Source organism: Trichomycterus rosablanca, chromosome 26 (assembly GCF_030014385.1).
Source record: "Trichomycterus rosablanca isolate fTriRos1 chromosome 26, fTriRos1.hap1, whole genome shotgun sequence".
Taxonomy (NCBI): Eukaryota; Metazoa; Chordata; class Actinopteri; order Siluriformes; family Trichomycteridae; genus Trichomycterus; species Trichomycterus rosablanca.
Genome location: NC_086013.1, coordinates 3,611,583 through 3,630,969, shown reverse-complemented (window position 1 = coordinate 3,630,969; position 19,387 = coordinate 3,611,583). Strand labels below are relative to the sequence as shown.

The 19,387-nt window shown below is 39.9% G+C and overlaps 1 protein-coding gene across 1 annotated transcript in view; it reads right to left on the bottom strand.

Moving 5' to 3' along the window:
- Window positions 1-13,013, bottom strand: part of tmem132e (transmembrane protein 132E) — a 233,615-nt gene extending 220,602 nt beyond the window's left edge. Inside the window, exon 1 of the mRNA XM_062988560.1 lies at window positions 12,072-13,013. Coding sequence (XP_062844630.1) covers window positions 12,072-12,159 — 88 coding nt within the window. The 5' untranslated portion in view covers window positions 12,160-13,013. The remainder of the gene's footprint in view (window positions 1-12,071) is intronic.
- Between the last annotated feature and the right edge of the window lie 6,374 nt (window positions 13,014-19,387).

Genomic DNA, 19,387 nt, shown 5'->3' with positions numbered 1-19,387 from the left:
GTAACCTAAGGTCATTTAAATGAATTTCAAACAGCAGACGTTTGAGAGCGGCGCTACAGTCTATATAAAGTAGGAGCGCCGATTAGAACCACACTCTTATCCACCTCCGGGTGGGTGCCAGCCAGATTCTAATATGAACAGGAAATCTGTTACGTCCTTTCATGCATTTATTTTCTTCTTTTTACGACTCTTTTCTTTCATCTACTGCTTTATCCTGATCAGGTTGGGTTGGGTTGGTTTCACTCCTGAGCCCATGTGGCTTTATTTATCAGCATGACGGTTTAGGGCTCGAAGGTCACACACACTCAACAGGGATTTCCAGCATTCGTTTTGCACAAACTGCACTTTCTCTAAATTCACTGAAACTTTTCACAATATTATGTACAGTAGACAGTGAAAGACCTAAATTCTTTATAGTCTTGTATTGACAAGAGATTATTATTATTAACTGATTGACAATCCTCTATGAAGATGGGGACAAAGTGGTGAACCATGACCGATATTTGTCTATAGAGACTGAGTTTTTGGTGTCTTAACTGCATCTGTCCCAACTTTTGTGAGTGTGCAGACATCACATTTAAAATCTGTATAACATCTATCCCAATTGAAAACCTTGTATCTGCACGTTGTGGTATACCATCTTCTTCTTTTGGGGGGAAGGGAAGATGGGGGTGCATTTTTTGTTGCTGGATTTTTAACTGCCAGCTGTGGATTCACATTTGGTAGATGCGTTTACCCAAAGCAACTTACAACTATGACAGGATTTCTGCATCCTTGCTTAATTGGCATGGTTGGCCTGGTCGGATTCTGAAGTTATTTACCCATTAAGAAAAATAACTGCAGTTTAGTCGAAGTAACTATAATGTTGCTGCCTGACCTGGCACTGGTCGAAACACATAAAAAAAGCAAGTGTTAAAACCTACACGGGCATTATTGCACTTGCTTGGTTACATCGATTGTTCCACTACAAGTGAAATAAATCAGTTGAAAAATCCACCACCCAGTTTGAATTTCAGCTGTGCTGTTAACCATCCAAGCACCTACACAGACATGATTAATACCAGTGGAGAAAACATACAGCTAGTTGACTAGATGTGGACCAATTGTGAGAATTTTAAAAAATCAGTGTAATAGTGGCGTCGAAGTCTTGCAAAACTCCTTAGCAGACCTTTGCAGAAGGTTTAATAAAGCTATAACCCTTACACCTAGTTTTTATAGTTGCAAAATATCCTTAACCCCCTACTGATTTTGTTGCATGAGACTGCACAGTCATCCAGTGACACTGTCCAAGCTTCCTGGGTCTGAGCAGATCTGGCACTTAGTAGCGCCAAGCCCCAAGCTATTTGTCACTGGTGTGAGCTTGGGGATTTTCTAAAGCAGCAAAGCAACAGCCTGGGTGCTCAGCAGACAAGACTAATGAGTCATGCCGACTGCTGAGGCTGTATTGGCCAACTCTACTTTGCTGGCCACCATCAACTGCCGCAGGAGCTGGTTGATCATAAGGGTGATAAAGAAGGCCCATACATCACTTCAGGCTGTATTAGAGATGAGAAAATGGGATCGGTTATAGAAATGAGATTATTTTGGGCCAGATTATGCAATCAGATTTATTTTAGCATGCTTCCATAGTCACAAATATAAAGAAGGATGTGTCTCCTGAGTGGTTTGGAACAAATTATTCCATGATTGAACAGTGACTGCATTGCTGGTTACTGGTTAACCAATTAGTGAAACGAATGCAAGTTCTTGCAACAACTATTCTACCTATTAATTAATCCATTTAAAACAATCTATACCAGCCTCAAACTACTGGTTGGCTGTTCTTTAGGCTCTACCATTCTTGTATTACAATTTGAAACCAGGAATAATTCAGCTTGTAAAGTGGACATGCCATTTTAATAGCTAAACACATAGAGAAGCGAGATATATGGCTGCAGAATAGTTACTCTGGTAATATGTTACTTTCCTTGCCTATTTGTCATAGACTGAGGAAGGAGTAATGGCAGAAAAGAGTGGTGGTGTGATGACCCTGTGTGAACAGTCAAGGAATGCTGGAGGGGCGAAAATAAGGCCATGGTTCTTTGGAACCCCCTGCAGTGGTCACAGACCAAATCTCCCGCATGAAAACGAAATATCTAGTGCATGCTTGATCATGCAGAACAAATCCAGGGCCTCTGCACAAAAAGCAATCTGGTGTGGCGGCCTTTGTGCAATGCAGCAAATTCTAGTAGTGGTCTGTGCTGCTGGAGTAAAAAGAGCATTGTTTTACTATATGTATATGTATGTATTAATATATATATATATTTATATAGAGAGAGAGAGAGAGAGAGAGAGAGAATTAAAAGTACCTTTAAAGTTGAAAATGATAATATTTCTAACTTCATAGAAGACAGAAGAGACAATTTTTTTTAAACCGTTCTGTTTGTAATCACATTCCAGCATTTTCTCTTTACTCTTCTTAATTACCAGCCTGGATTTTGCAGACTAACAAAATTCTCATTATATTTTATCATTCCTTGCTTCTGAACACAACTTTCTTATGTCAGGAGAGTTATTTTGTGTTGCTATAGGGTACAGTACGAAGCCACAGGATTGCAATGAAGCATAAAATAGAGGTATGGTAGCTACTTAAAAGCACTATCATTATACAGGCAGCAGTAAAAAATACGTATTCCAACTATTTATTATGCTTTAATTAAATCTAAATTCCTTTTCACAAACTGTTTTATCCTGGTCCGTGTCAAGGGGTTCTGCCTCCACCAAGAAAATACTGCACACACTGAGGAAATACACTCTGGACAGGGTGCTAACAACCACAGGACAAGACAACAAGGCCTATTAAGAGTAGCACGTTCACCTTCTCTAAGTTTTAGGAGGTCAAGGTAACGGCGTACACATAGAATCCCAGACAGACACAGAAATCGTGACAGTGACCAAGAGCTGTGCAGCACCCAATCAACCAGGTGCACCATCATGCTACCACAATTAATGTATAGATTTATTTAGCATCCCAATGATGCAGACCCTGGTTGAGTTGCTGATTCCTGGGCTTACTAGAAAGGCATTGAATTCTTAGCTGACCAAATCACACTTGCATGCTGATGAGGCGAGGCCATCTACATGGTTTCTACAGTCACAATATTTTTTTGTATATTTTCAAGAGGACAGAACATGGTGGTGATTTTACCCATTTTGGTTGACACGGAATTAATAGACCTTTGAAACTGATTCCACACAGCAATTGACGGTCTTGATCTTGTTTTTTAATGATGTATAGTTTCTACATTTCAATTATATTCCAAGCTCAAATGCAAGTAAGTGACATGCAGTATCTTGTTTAGCGGTATATGTGTAAAAATGCTGCTGGCAGCCTAAAGCTCAGAACATTTACATCTGAACAATGAGGTGTATGTCATATAGGGTTGAACCACATGATGTGACAAGCAACTTTTCTTGGTCTCCCACTAGACCTCAGCAGCCAGGGTTATCTCGAGGACAAAGTTCATAGGGGCACGATGGCTCGGTGGGTAGCACAGTGTCCTGGGTTTAATTCAGAGGTGGAACGGTCTGGGTTCTTTCTGTGTGGAGTTTGCATGTTCTACCCGTGTCTGAGTGGGTTTCCTCCGGGAGCTCCGCTTTCCTCCCACAGTCCAAAGACGTGCAAGTGAGGTGAATTGGTACAAAATTGTCCATGACTGTGTTTGATTTGTAAAACTGGTAATTCCAGAAATAAGTGCAATATACGGTAGGGGTCATGTTTTTACATGTCTAAAGAATCTGGTATGCATTGAAACACTTGTTAAAGTGAAAGCAGATCAAAAGTGTTAACAGTAAGTTGGTGCTAACTAAACAGCTTTACAGCTAAACCGAGCAGACCAAAACAAAACTTGAACAGAACTCAAAGCACATTAGTAGGAAAAACAAAACAGTGCGAGGGGCATCACAGCATGTTTCTCTCGCAGGCTTGATGGGTAGACAGATGGGTCAGACAAGATTCCCGCAGAGAGCCCATTTATCTTGCATGTCGTGAGATTAACTTAAAACTTGAAAGGGAAAGATTTTAAAGATGGTGAAAAACAACCATGTAATACCATTAGACCCATGTTCATCCACCAGAAAAGAACACTTAAGTAAAAACAATTATCCTGCCAAACTTGAGGACTGGAGCACTTATGATTAGAAAATCCTCTTGGCAAATGGGAATCCATGTAAACATGTGAAGTGACTCTTGTGCTTTCTGAAAAACTCCTTCAAGCCCTGGAGGGTTGTAATGGGGTCTTAAAAACACACAATTTAGGGAAACCAGCCCTCCATGAAAATAACTAACACTGCAAAATAGGACAAGCATTTACAGTGCTTCAGCTACAGGGTTCTGTGGTGGCTGAGAAATTATACGAAATGCCACAGTGCAACGCAAAATCTGACAACACAAAGACGAATCCCACACAATAACGAACGGAGACTGGTGTTGGCGATCATTGTCTGGGTGTACATAAACCTGAGCTTAGCTCCAATGTTTATTTTCATTGAAGATGAATAAATGTTAATAATGTTATCTAGTCATAAAAAATTATTAAAATCAAACAGTTAATGCATGAATAAATGAATGTATGAGTTCAATAACTTACGCAAAATAAACTCTTAGTTTAGTTTGTTTGTTTATTAGGATTTTAACGTCATGTTTTACATGGTTACATGATTACATTCATGACAAGAACGGTAGTTACACAAGATTCATCAGTTCACAAGTTTATATTGATCACAGTCATGGACAATTTAGTATCTTTGGACTGTGGGAGGAAACTGGAGCACCTGGGGGAAACCCACACAGACACGGGGAAAACATACAAACTCCACACAGAAAGGACCCGGACCGCCCCACCTGGGGATCAAACCCAGGACCTTCTTGCTGTGAGGTGACAGTGCTACCCACTTAGCCACTGTGCAATTTAGCTTAAGATGGACTAAGTTAAAGACTGGCCCTTTAATTCGTTTTCAACTTTTAATAACTTTGTTGTGTTGTGCATTACTGGACTACTGAAAGATGCTTACGCTAATACTTTATTGCTCTGGGATTTTCCAGTTTGGCTCCACAGCTTGGAGCTGCAGGCAGTGTAACTAATAGCATGCAGAAGTTGTAACATTCTAACCTGAATTTACTTCTCTGCGTTGAAAAATTTAATTAATGCGATCCTGAGCTAACAAATGTCAGGGAGACACAAATATCAAAGACGGGGTTCATTAGTTCTAGGTAAAACTTGCTAAATCTGTCAAGCCTCTTAAGGATTATATAGAATATACAGAGAAACTAATTAACCCCGCATGAGAAGGGCTTTTCAGACCATTCAAGTTGTATTTTCTTAAAAAGAACCGAGTTCTACCTTAGTAACATTTATTCCAACACTGCAAACAGTAGATACTTCAAATGTCAAACACTTTGACAGACTAATACATGAGGTTTATATTCAATATATCAGTAAATGTCACAGAAAATGCAGAGTTTGGTCAAAAATAGATACCATATGCACAACCTTGCGATCTCATTGCATTTTGTATCGTCTTTCAACACTGGTTATAGTTTAGTGACTTCAACAGTAACAACCAAAGTGTTTGTGTGTGTGACACTGCACTACATGTTATTACCATACTACCACCACCATCACATCATCTGGTCACTGAAGGTCCTCTAGGGGTCCCTTGTAATTAATAAATGGAGTAGAGGTGGGTGACAGACTGCAGAGCTACAGATATCCACAAAGTGTATTTGTATGATAGGTGTGGCTCATAAAATATGTAAATGAATGTACCAGATAGATGTACCTAATAAAACGCTTGGTGAGTGTAAATTCACACTACATGGCCAAAAGACAGCTATACAGACAGCTGACCAGAAGCTTACTGAACTAAAACCATGGACATTAGGGAAGGCATTTAGCATCATGCACTATTATGAAGGCAGGACTACAGACTGTCCTATATTACATATTGGCTACATCTTTATTTTTATTAGCATTTAGTTGGTTCCATTGTGTAATAAACTGTTAGCTTTTTACAGCCTATGCTTAAAATCTACATTCAGAGTGTTAAACAAGTTCAGGTGATGTTAATGTTACTGTTCTATATTACTGCCATTTTTACTACCTTAAGCTGTGTTTCACTCTATAAAGCACAAAGCTTTATTAACATGAAAGTTGGTTACGTGTTTTATATTTTAATGGGTTTCTGTCAGCTTATTGACTAATGACAGTCAGCCGTTGGATAAAGGATAACATAACGCTAGCATAACATAAAGTAGAAGGATAACACAATTATGAAGGAATTATGATTTGTTATATTCTTAGGCATCATCGTTTAAAATTCAATCCTTGACTGATAATCTGCAACAACTCATACATCTAAGCATTTAGATCTGACAAAACTAAAATGTTGCATCTGCATCTCAGTCAATTAGCAGCCATGTTAAACCTAATTACAGGCTCGTCGTGGGGAGCTGCCAACCCAAAGGGATCATGTTATCTAGTCATTGTTGCTCCGCTACTGTAAATTCCAGCGATGTTTGTCATCTTGAACACAGATTAATAAAACAGAACACAGCAAAGCTTTTCCTCTGGTTAAAGAGGGAAAGAAAAACGGCTTGGGAAACTAAAGCAGGGAGTGCGCATGTGCTACGGCGTACAGATTAACAAGCACGACATGCGTAAAGCCGGTGTCATATCAGGTTTGTGTACATTATGATGTTTACTCGTGCCTTGATCTTGTTCAGCTGGTGCCCGCCTGTTGTTACGCGCAGCTGTCATTACTGTTAAGTGGAGGAGACGCATCTCTAGTGGCCACGTTTACTGCCTCAGTGCATTAGCAACGGGAGGATTCTTAGGTCGTCTAGAAGACAAATTGCGACATGCGATGGAGAAGTGTTACTGTCAAAGCATGTTATATTAACGTGGACAGAGTACCTGACATATGATGAAACAGAAATGATGGATGAGTCATTACAGATTGTTGCAGCTTGTACTGCTTAAGGAGGAATGTTTTCTTCTGACCAGAGATTCTCTAATATTAATTAGTTCAAATTTAGTTTTCTTTATTGTATTTACTGCTATATAGCACTATACCCATGGTACACCCACCTAAAACTGGTAAAGTACAGGTTTTAATCTATCCATAGGGCGGCACGGTGGCTAAGTGGGTAGCATTGTCCTCTCACAGCAAGAAGGTCCTGGGTTCGATCCCCAGGTGGGGCGGTCCGAGTCCTTTCTGTGTGGAGTTTGCATGTTCTCCCTGTGTCTGCGTGGGTTTTCTCCCACAGTCTAAAGACGTGCAAGTGAGGTGAATTGGAGACACTAAATTGTCCATAACTGTGTTCCATATAACCTTGTGAACTGATTAACCTTGTGTAATCAGTAACTACCGTTCCTGTCATGAATGTAACCAAAAGTGTAAAACATGACGTTAAAATCCTAATAAACAAACAAACAAATGTATTTATACCTTCAATAATTTCCTCTATCTGCTTCACCCTCAGTGTCACAGTGACTTTCTAGGCACTAGAAACACGGGTGCCAATTCAGTTGGATATTATTAATTTTTAACTATAATAAAAGAACAGATTTGACCCTTGTTATCTGTTAGATGTCTCGCTATAATAAGACAGTAATTGTTTTTTAATGGATTATAGATCAGTGTTATTCAACCCTACGGGAAATTCTCCTGATTGATCATTAATGTCACTTGCCTAGATCTGTTATGAAATAGAATCTAACACAGACTGCGAAGCTTTAAAATTCATCTGTGCAGCTACTATCCAGCTCCATTTTTATTGGATTAAAAGTCTTTGTGAATGCATGTGAAAGAGCCCTTGTGAGTTTGAGTGCAAGCCAGCCTTGGTGATTTATCCTGCACGAATGCTTTAAAATTATAATTTTTCTCTGAAATCCTTGGCTTCATGTTAGCTCATGGCATCCTGGCCTGATTTCTGTTGCCATTTCCCACAACACTTAAGATCAAATACAAGATTAAGATAAACGTTGAAAATTATTATGTTTACAATTGCATTTAAAATGATCTGGTTGATGCCTTTGTGGGTTGTTTGGTGGGCCGTAAGTTGCCATAAGTCTCTGATAAAGATGCATCCACACAGCTAAAATTAAGTGCAGACAACAGAGCAAAAGGGGTCTCCAGCCTACAAATCACATCATATAAATCACATTCTTAAATCAGGGGTGGCACAGTGGTGCAGCAATTAGTAAGGGTGATGCAAAGCGCCAGGGTCTTGAGGACCTGGGTTAGGACATGGTGTTCAGTCACTGTCATGGCATGCAAATCGAGAGCTGACTTCTCTAAATGACTCCTAGCTGTACATGAGTGAGTGAGCAGATGAATGGTGTCCTGTCCAGGGTTCGTTCTTGCCTTGTGCTCAGCATTTTTAGGTGGTGCCTAACCTACCATGACACTGACTAGGATAAAGTGGTTATTGGCAATAAATAAAAAAGAGTAAAGTGACAACTGGATCATTTTTCAAATTTACAAAGTACTACAAGTAGCATCATGTTGCAGCACCTACATGGATATCTTTGCCATTGTAATTTGGGACACCTTAATGTTTTACTTGTGTGTGTGTGTGTGTGTTACAAATAAATATAAATTTAAAACCATGTACACAATTTGGTAAATAAACGTTTCCTTTACGCTTTCTGTCTTAATAAGCCTAGTGAACACACCTTACTCAACTAGCAACACTTCAGAATTACAGCCTGTATTAGCTTAGCAATAAATAAACCATCCTGTTAGGAAAATAAAGTAAAATTAAGTGAACAAGTAATTACTACCATTTTATTTCCCACTCAAAAATCAAAACCTATTACTCTGTTCATTCTGCATTTTAAAATCAGAAAGAATTAATCTTTACTGACGTGCCTCATATCTGTAATCTCTAATTTTCCACCTCAACAACACACCAACGCTGACCACATCTTTTCACCTGACCGAGTGGCAGATTTGACCACTCTTGCTAATGACTTAACCAAACAGAATCCAAAAGTATCATTGTTGCAGCAGCAAGGAGGTGAATCCCAATTTGGCCTTACTCCCCCAAACACGATCAGTAGAATCTGCGAAGCACCCGTCCAGGCCGTGGCATCCCAGAAACTCAAACTTTTACTCCAAGACTGTCAGTGGTCTTGGGCTTCTGAATTAGACTGCTGAACTACACAAGAACATAACAGACTTTTTCAAATGATTTCTTTAAACATTGACTGGATACATGAAGACAATTGAAGACAGAATGTAGCAGCTGTCAGCTGTTTCTAATGCAAGACTCAACATCTGTTTGAATCTGAGATGGTATCCAAATAGGATAAAAATTAAGATGGATGAAAAACAGGACATATTTTGGGCTGAAATTTTCTTAGCAGCTGAGAAAAGTCAAACACAGACGATGAAAACCCAGAAAAAAATAAATCACAACATAGTACTAGTAAAAAAATAATCTTTAATTATTTTACTTGTCAGAGTTGATTGGGTTCAACCAAATCTGCTGGGTTTCTTGTCTGGACTGGACTTTCAGTACAGACCACGATTTTCATTTGGCTTAAGGTCAGAACTTTAAAAGCCACTGTTATGGGTTATGGGACACTGTCCTATTAAAACAATCAATTGCGTCCAAGATTAAACTGCCTGGCGGATGGTTTAAGGTTTTACGGAAGAACTTTGTGGTATATTAATTTATTTTGATTGTGATATAACATTTATTACATTTATGTGACATAAACCCCTGGACACTTTCCTTTGTCCCTAATAAAGTAACTTTTGTCACCTTATGATTTCATTTTAACATCAGCTAAGAAATGAAATAAAAAGTAACTTCAACAGAGCGGTCTAAAGCCCAATTCTAATCACTGTCAGTTGGGGTAAAAACTGCAGTTATTAGGAAATATTATGTCTGTGGATGTTTTGGCTATAAAACCTAGTCACCAGTTAAGCATTAAGCCAAATTAAGCAACATGTTTTCAGCACTCATCTGCATGTAAAAAATAAACACGTACCACATCTTTCAAAAGTAGCACGATACAGTTCACTTAATCTTTAGTATTTATTCATATACAACACGGACATTCACAACCATAATTGTTTGTTTAGTAAATAATGACAAGACTTTCAAAATGTGCATTCAAGCAGCCAGCAAAAACAGAAATTTCACTGTTTCTAATGAGAATGATACATTAACAGACCACACACATGACACTTTACCATGCATACAAACGATGCTCAGTCTCTTAGGCAACTGATTACAATAAGGGCGATTGCACATATTCGTGTTTAATTTCTCAACTTCACACTAAGCACACGCCAGTTTCCAGAACTTACACTAAAAACTGTTACTACTGTTTAATAAGTCTCTGGCAAATGAGGCACCCTGCATAGCCAAGAAGACTAGTCTGCTCAGAATTTTAGTAAACCGTACTCCAGCATGAGCCTGTACAGTGTGGGCTGCTGAGATTTTCCATACACTGACCTAGGTGACAAAAAAAACTTTGATCCACGAGATGTATCTGAGTTTTTGTGCTGTGCTTAAGATCATGTGGGTGGGAAGACCTTTTGTGCTACTGAAACGCAATTTAAATAGACCTCAGCTTGGAGGCACACAAGAAACCTGCATAAGTAATGAAACAGACATGCCTGTTTTTTGGCTGGCTGTGTTAGGATGTGTGACCAAATTTAGAAACAGTTTGGCAGCATTCTGCCTAAAATACAAACAACATTGCAACACAAACAGCACCTCTCTCGCTCATCATGTGACACTGACAGACAAAACATTGATAATTGGGATAAAAATAGGACACACATTTATAGCACAAACGCTTTTGACATTTTGCATAACGTGCTTTTGCAGTGAGTCTTTTTTGGTTACAGTAAGGGTATCAGTGTTAGAACTGGATACCTGATCAGGATAATCTAGCTGGAAATAGCTGGATTGGGATATAATTACTATTTAATGCACATACGACATTTGGCATAACATGCATCCAATTATTGAATTGAAAAATTCAGATTGGTATTATAATCAGATCAATGACATCCAATTTAAAACGATCAAACAGGATTGGAACATCGGTTTTAAACAGTACTTGGCGAGAGTGTGTATTCTAGCTGGTCCAAAAGTTTGTACACTCCTGCTCCCACCTTATGGGTCTTAAAGCTTGAATCTAACGTGTGCATGCTGTATCAAGAATGATGCCTTCTGAGGTCAAATAACTGGAACTGCGTGATTATTAAAGCTTAAAGCTGTAGTCACGGTCACACCTTTAATCTCTATGAGAAAACTCTGGATCAGGACATCCTTACAAAACGAGTGAGAAAGTGTGTATACTAGCTGGTGCACACACAAGTCTGTACACCCATGCTCCCACCTTGTGGGGAGACTCTGCACTCGGATTTAAGGTGTGCATCCTGTGTCCGGCATGTTTGTCCTTGTGTAATTAGACTTGCGCGTTAGATCACAGGCTGGCACATTGGCTGGGAGTGCATGGTGCATGATGAGCAGCCAGAATTGTGATGACACCCACGTCGTTGGTGCAATTAGATTCTTAGGATAATTTAGTGTCCGTGGGTGTATGGGAGTGCGTGTGTGCAGAATCACCAGTCCGGGTTTAAGCAAGCACTACTGCAGTCAGACAACCATAAGGGTTCAATTGAATTGACTTAATCTTTAGATCGTATATTAACTGCTGGGCATTAAATAAAACTGGCTTTCTGTGCAGTGCCCACCATTTAAATAGAAATCCGTGCACATTTACTGTTAAATACTGGAGCATCTGTGAGCACCAGTGAAGGCATGTGCAAATTAATACCGTTTCATTCATGCTGTACCATACAGCTAACCAGTGAAAGTCGACTTTAACCAAAATTTAACTAATCGGGTCGGATCTTGGAATGCACCTAGGACACTGACCTGCTTGGTCCCGTATTTGCCAAAAAGTGATCAGTTAAATACCACTATTTTACTCCATATTACACCTCGATCACATTTCCAGATCTGTTCCGTGTGGATAGGTGCATGAACATTGAGTACCTACCGTTGGAGACGATCATCCACAGCAGCAGAGATCCCATGCAGACTCTTGCAAATGACATCGTCGTTCCCCCAATAAATCCGCTCCGCATTAACGAACAAGGATCGCCTCCCGAGATATTCCGACTCCTTTCACAGTCGGGTTACCGATTCCCAAATTGACAGAGCAGGACTCTGAGGAACTTGACCGAAGCCTTTCGCGTCCATAACGCAAGGATGAAAGTTAACAGGTATCCGTCTCCGGGTTTCAGCACGGAACACAGACGCCACAGTGCATTCAATCAAACCAAAACCTCATATTTCTCATATTTCATCGCATATATACAGCCTGGCTAATCCGCATGAATAAAACAACGGCTCGTTTTCCTGTAAGAGATGGAGAAATGGTTTATATTAGTAAAGAATGTGGATAAATGAACAGGACTTCGTTCTCCAGACCAGACCCCTGCCAGCGTTCACAAAGTTGAGTCGAAATCCGTTAAATCCGTTAGAAAGACGCGCATGCGCGGTGTATTCGAACCGAAGCGAGTCTAGTTGAAATTAGACAATTAGTTCGAAATATTAAAATATCATATTTTCTCAAAAACAGTCCACATTTCGACGTAACTCGAACCAGTTTGCGTTTTCCTGACAGAACTCCACCTCGGCGAGGTCTTGAAACCCTCAAAAATCGCCTTTTTATTCCCCCTCAGAACCGAGAAGTACCTCAGAAGCCGAGCGCGCGCGCCGGGGGCCAGTCGAGCGTCTTTTCCTCGCTCGGTTTTGAAATAACGGACCCGAGTTATTTCACACAATTCGCATTTATATTTAATTATTTACATCTCACTCGCGTGTTCGTTGTTCTGTCTCGGGTGTCACGGTGGGATGAACTTGACCGCCGCTGTTGGTTGAAGTGCAGTTATTCTCCGCTCGCGCACGCTCGCAGCTCCGAGAGCGCGCTGCAGACTGAGACCGGATCACGTGGTGCGAGCCGGCCACACTGGTCACGTGACGCCAGCGGCCGTAATTAGTTGCGGTCTGAGGTGGGCTGCGACCCAAGCTGCATAGTCATGATGGTTTATCATTTGCTTACGTTAATATAGACCTTTGTATTGTTGCACACATATTATCTGTTTAAATTGACGTTTATAAGTTTGTTTCCTGTCTGGTTTACTTGTTTTTTTAATGCTTTAACCACCTAATAACATTTGCGTAAATGGGATTGTTTTGGTCAAATGTGTTTGCTAGCACACTGCTGTTGTTTATAAAGAAATAAACCTTTCTATTACTGCACCATCGAGTACACTTTACAAAAATAATCAAGATTAGTAATGGTCCTATTCACAAACTAGTATTAGTACATTTAGTGCAACCCACACAGTGGCGTAACTAGGAGCTCATTGGCCCCAGTGCAAAAAAAAATTTGCGCCCCCTATGAGTGGATCAGACACAGCAGCGCTGCTGGAGTTTTTAAATACCGTGTCCACTCACTGTCCACTCTATTAGACACTCCTACCTAGTTGGTCCACCTTGTAGATGTAAAATCAGAGACGATCGCGCATCTATTGCTGCTGTTTGAGTTGGTCATCTCCTAGACTTTCATCAGTGGTCACAGGATGCTGTTGGCTGGATGTTTTTGGTTGGTGCACTATTCTCAGTCCAGCAGTGACAGTGAGGTGTTTAAAAACTCAATCAGCGCTGCTGTGTCTGATCCACTCATACCAGCACAACACACACTAACACACCGTCACCATGTCAGTGTTAGTGCAGTGCTGAGAATGATCCACCACCTAAATAATACCTGCTCTGTGGTGGTCCTGTGGGGGTCCTGACCATTGAAGAACAGCATGAAAGGGGGCCAACAAAGCATGCAGAGAAACAGATGGACTACAGTCAGTAATTGTAGAACTACAAAGTGCTTCTATATGGTAAGTGGAGCTGATAAAATACCTTTTCTTAATACCTTTTTAGTAAAGCAATTAAAGCAATTCAAAACAGCTAATCTACAAAATTTTTAAACATAAATTGTCTATCAGGAAGTTGAGTAAACTGATATGGTAATGTGTGGCTAGTGTTTGTAAAAGTAAAGTGAACAGTAATGCTCGTTACAGCCATTACTATCATAGTTTATTCACTCTTATTTAGAAAACTTGTTTCATTTTCTTTCTTTTTTTACATTTTTATTGAATAATTGAGAATATAAAGCTGGGCAGAGGATAACAGATGCTTTGACAATCGTATGGACAAGCAGTCTTTCCATTGCCATCTAATATACAGGTTCCCTCTTTGAGATAATGGCTTTAAATCTCATTTGGAAATGACTCCCATTGATCTACATCCTGAATCATAACTTTGTTCTTCCTACCTACCATTTAGGCATTACATTTCAGGGCTGTGGCAGTAAAGTGGTGTCTTTTAAAATGCCTATTCTCTGCCCAGTTGCATAAATATCACATGCCAAATGGGGTGCTGCCTGAAGGGGTTTGGCATAATTCACTCAAAGTAACTTGGGTAGAAGATTATGGACGGCAAGCGTAATGAAAATGGGCGAGTCGAATCCCTGAGCCTCTATAAGTGTCACATTATGGTGATATAGATTTAATGAAGCAGGTGAAAAGGTACAGCTCTGTTTGTCTATTAGTTTCAACATCACTTTCTAAGTCACAAAAATGTTGTGGCAGCATTTGAGATTTATACTGATGGTTTTTAATATTGTGCTTTTGTGTTTTGATAGAGGATAAAAAATGACATTCATAATACAATAATGAAATTTAGTCTTGTTTTTGTGAGTATAATTTGTAGTTAGCATGTCACACTGAATTATCTGGACTAATCTGTTTTGCAATATAAATTCTTAAAGCTTCTTTCTGAGCAGCAACTGGAATGATGCATCAGTGGAGCTTGGCATTAAAATTTAACCTTACACATGTTGGGTGATATTGTTCCTGGTAAAGTAATAAGGACAGCTCTTTAATTTATGTTAGCATTGCTGTGTCTTGTATGGCAAACTCAGTATTGTAATCTTGAATGTGTTCTTTTTTTTTAATTAAAACAGCAGTATCTATCAGTGTCTCCATTCTTTATAAAGAACTCAATATTCATAGAGTGTGAGAGTGTAGAATGGACTTATTTTACCTTTTTGTCCAGTCGCCAGGTAGTTCATTTAAGCTTTGTCAAGTCTAAATAAATGTGGAGAAGTCAGGGTTGCCAGATTTAATGCATAGTAAATCAGACCTGATAAGACCAGACTCTGTTTTTTCACATCTATGCATTTTCTGCCAACTTTTAGCGTGTCCGATTGCCCGATTGCATCATACTTCCTCTCCACTAATGCCGATCCCGCTAACCCACGCCCCCTCCGACACGTGGACGGCAGCCGTATGCATCTTTTCACCTGCACTAGGCGAGTGCTAATGGGGATCAGCACTGTATATGAAGAGACACGCCCTGATTAACACACTCCTTCCCTGTGCAGGCTCCATCAATCAGCCAACAGAGGTCGCAGTTGCATCTGTTATGAGGAGACCCTATCCGGCTTACTACTATCCCACCCCTATATGAACAACAGGCCAATCGTTGTTCATGTGGCCGCCCAGCCCAGCCTGATGGCAGAGCTGAGATTCGATACGATGTATTCGAGATCCCAGCTCCGGTGTGCTAGCATGTGTTTTACCGCTGCGCCACCTGAGCGGCCTTCACATCTCCCTTTTGACCCAGACAACTAATTATATGTTTTAAATATGTCATAGGTATCCAAAGTGCATCATTAATTCATTCACTCATTCCCTTAGCCATTTATTCATCTTAACCAAGTAACCACTGCATACTGGGTTGAGTAGGTCCGGTGTCTACTCTTAGATTAAAAAGCAGTAGAATATTGTATATAAGAGGTGGACACAGCACTACACCTACTAATATTAACTAAAGTAGTCGTCGTGGCCAGGTTTTTTGGGTAGACTTATATGAGTCCTATCTGAATAAAGCAGTTTATTGACCTTATTATTATTTTTGGCATGTAAACAAAGACTAGCAAATTCTGAAGATTTATGTGAGTATTTTGTTGTTATCATTGCACTTGCACAACATTATTTGCAAGAGGTCCCGGGTTCAAATCCCGGACGAGCCCCCAAATAATGTTACGTAGTGATGTAGTAGAATGCCAAACGTGCGAACGACACTCCTCCTCCTCCTCAAGTCTTCACTTTCCAGCCTTTTATGCGCTGGCAAATAATTAACTACAGGTGCTCTGTACCTGCCGTCATTACCTAGAAGGGCGGTACCTGAAAGACACACACATACAACATACAAACACATGACAATGTCCACAGTTGTAACAGTTGTACTCTTGGTGTAATCTTTGCAGAAAGTTGCCTTTTAGGAGTAGTAACAGTCTATTATTGTGCCTGGGAGATGATTGCAGATTTTCAACTATTATATTTTGTTACTATTAGCATTCATCTCATTAAATAGATGTGAAAGGATAATTGGGATTAAGTAATAAACCTTGCAGGCCACACATAGTCATGGACTCTACTCTCCTTTATAGCCCTCCTGCCCACGCAGCTTAAAATCTTTGTGTAATTTGGGATAACAAGCTGTTTTTTTTTTTTTACATCTCCACCAACTTCTTCCCCTGCTTAGTTTTAGAAGAAATCAACTTTCCTTTCCTCCTGACAGCTCAGCAAGTTTTATTTATTTACAAAAGCAATACATTCCTTCACTTTGACATTCCATTATTGCAATTCTTCTTTAGTGTTTTTGTTCTACAGGAGGCATTGTGGTGCAGCAGGGAGTGTAGGTGTCGCCAGAGGATTGACTCTGCTGAAGAATAAAAATGGCTTATGCTAGTACTTACTGTTCAAGAACTCTCCTACACTAAACCTCTCCATTATCACCGACACCCTCGCAATCCTTCCAGCCCACACAGAACTGTAGCCTGATTCTGAATGACAAGCATTTTTTAACTTCTCCTACATCGCACCAAGCACCAGATCTAACAGATAAATCCTACACAATACTTGAAGGAACATCGTTTCTCACTTCTACCTTCTAACATCTCAGCAGCTATGGCGTTTTTTAAAGGTGACGATCCATGGACTGTTTCTCGTGTGTTTTTGCTGTACATCTGAATGGCACAGCGGATAATCAAGAGGAAGCTGGGGACGCTGGGGACCCTGGGTACCTGGGTTTGATCCTTGCCTCTGAGCACTGTGTGTAAGAAGTTTCCAACAGGAACTATGCATTTCTCCCAGCTCAAAGACATGTTGTGGAGGAACTGGCCACTAAATGCCCCTAGGTGTAAATAAATGAGTGGGTAGGTAACCTAGTGTTCCACACTTCTAAAAAATGATTGAAAGTTCTAGAGGTTTATGCAGGTGTATTTGATTTCTTCTCCTTCAAGGTTGCATGCTGTGCTCTTTGTGTGATCTTTGCAGGTTGGTGACTCAAAATAAAGGCCCTTGAAATAAGTGTTACACCTTAAATATGGGATCCAGACTCCAGACTTAATATAGGGCAGTGGTAGGTCAGTGGTTAAGGTACTGGACTAGCAATCAGAAGGTTGCCGGTTCAAGCACCACCATCGGCAATTAGGGCCCCTGAGCAAGGCCCTTAACCCTCAATTGCTCAAAATCCTGTTCAGTCATAACTGTAAGTCACTTTGGATAGAAGCATCTGCTAAATGCTGAAAATGTAAATGTAATTAATAACAATTTATTTATATTATTGAGAAAAATAATTGTTCTTTTAATCCTATTTCACGTCCCTAAACATGGATTTTAAATTCCATTCATTGGTCTAGAATTAAGCCCAGAGCTAAGCCAAGGAACAGTAACACAATAGATGGATAATAGATGTTTAATGACAGACTAAATATGAATTTGACTCGTCTGATTTCCTTTTAAATAGATATTTAATAAAAATAGATATTTGGTGGTCTGTTTCTTGGGTGGCACGGAGGCTCGGTGGGTAGCACTGTCGCCTCACTGTCGCAAGAAGGTCCTGGGTTCGATCCCCAGGCGGGGCAGTCCGGGTCTTTTCTGTGCAGAGTTAGCGTGGGTTTAGAATGGGTGTGTGTGTATGTGTGTCTGCCCTGCGATGGACTGGCGCCCCATCCAGGGTGTTACTGTGTGCCTTGCGCCCATTGAAAAGCTGGGATAGGCAACAACCCTAATTGGATAAGCGGTTAAGAAAGTGAGTGGTCCGTTTCTTCACAGTCAAGGTTAAACCACCAGAGTGATTGAACAGGATATATTGTACACACTGATGAAAACAATCCATCACAGTTCAAGTCTTCTTCAAATGTGACCTGATTTTTCCAGACAGGCCGCGGATGCAAATTCGAATCCTGTCCGCCTGACAGAATTGACTACGTTAAAAAGTTTAAACGACTAACGCTAGTAGTCACCTCAAGATGGATTGCATTGTCATTAAAACCAGACAGATGTCTGCAGAAAGCAACGCAATCACAAATCACGGAGCTGATAAGCCGTCTCTAGCAATCACTGTCTGGAAGCAAAACTGATTGGTTATGTGGCCCGAAGCCTTTTTATGCTAATCGGTTCTGCCATGATTCCTTCTTTAAGTACATGGAATGTTTGTAGCATATTTCACGTATGGAGACATCATAATTAACTCTGCATTTTAAAGCATCATTGACACTTTTTGTGTTTCTTGACGGATCAAGTGTGATGCCGTGTCTTCCTGTGATACATTGCATATTTCATATAGTGTATTACAAATCTGTATCTGCCTAAATACATTTAAAAAAGACAGAAATGTCCTCCACTACCCTCCAAACACTTGCTTGATTACATTTGGCAACTCTCACAGTCTGCAGTCCAGTCATAATTAACCCCTAAGATTCTTCTACTTATTCTTCTTACATTTCCTCCCTAAAATTAAAAAAGAACTGCGCTGATCTCTGAGTCATATCCGCTGCCTTTTTAATTTGATTTGTATCCTTATTTGATTGATACTTTTTTTAGACTCACGATCAGGTGGTGATTAGATTTAGTTTCAGTTTGCATTGTTCTGTAGACAGTCTGTACTGAGAGATGGGCTGAGATGGGCTGTTTATCCTTGTAAAGTAACCAAAGACAACTGATCCACAAATTCCACAGATTTCTTTAGTATTTAGATAGTAGGAAGGTAGAAGGATGGATATAATGGATATTTTAAAGGATATGATAATGCTATAGACCTAAGACTGACTGTAAAACAACAATATTAATAATATGCAATCAGGGACAAGAAAACCTACAAAAAGTTTGAGAAAGTTTGAGTATTTATGTACGTTGAAACAAAGACAAAGAACGGTTGTAATGTTTGATCGCTTTCTCT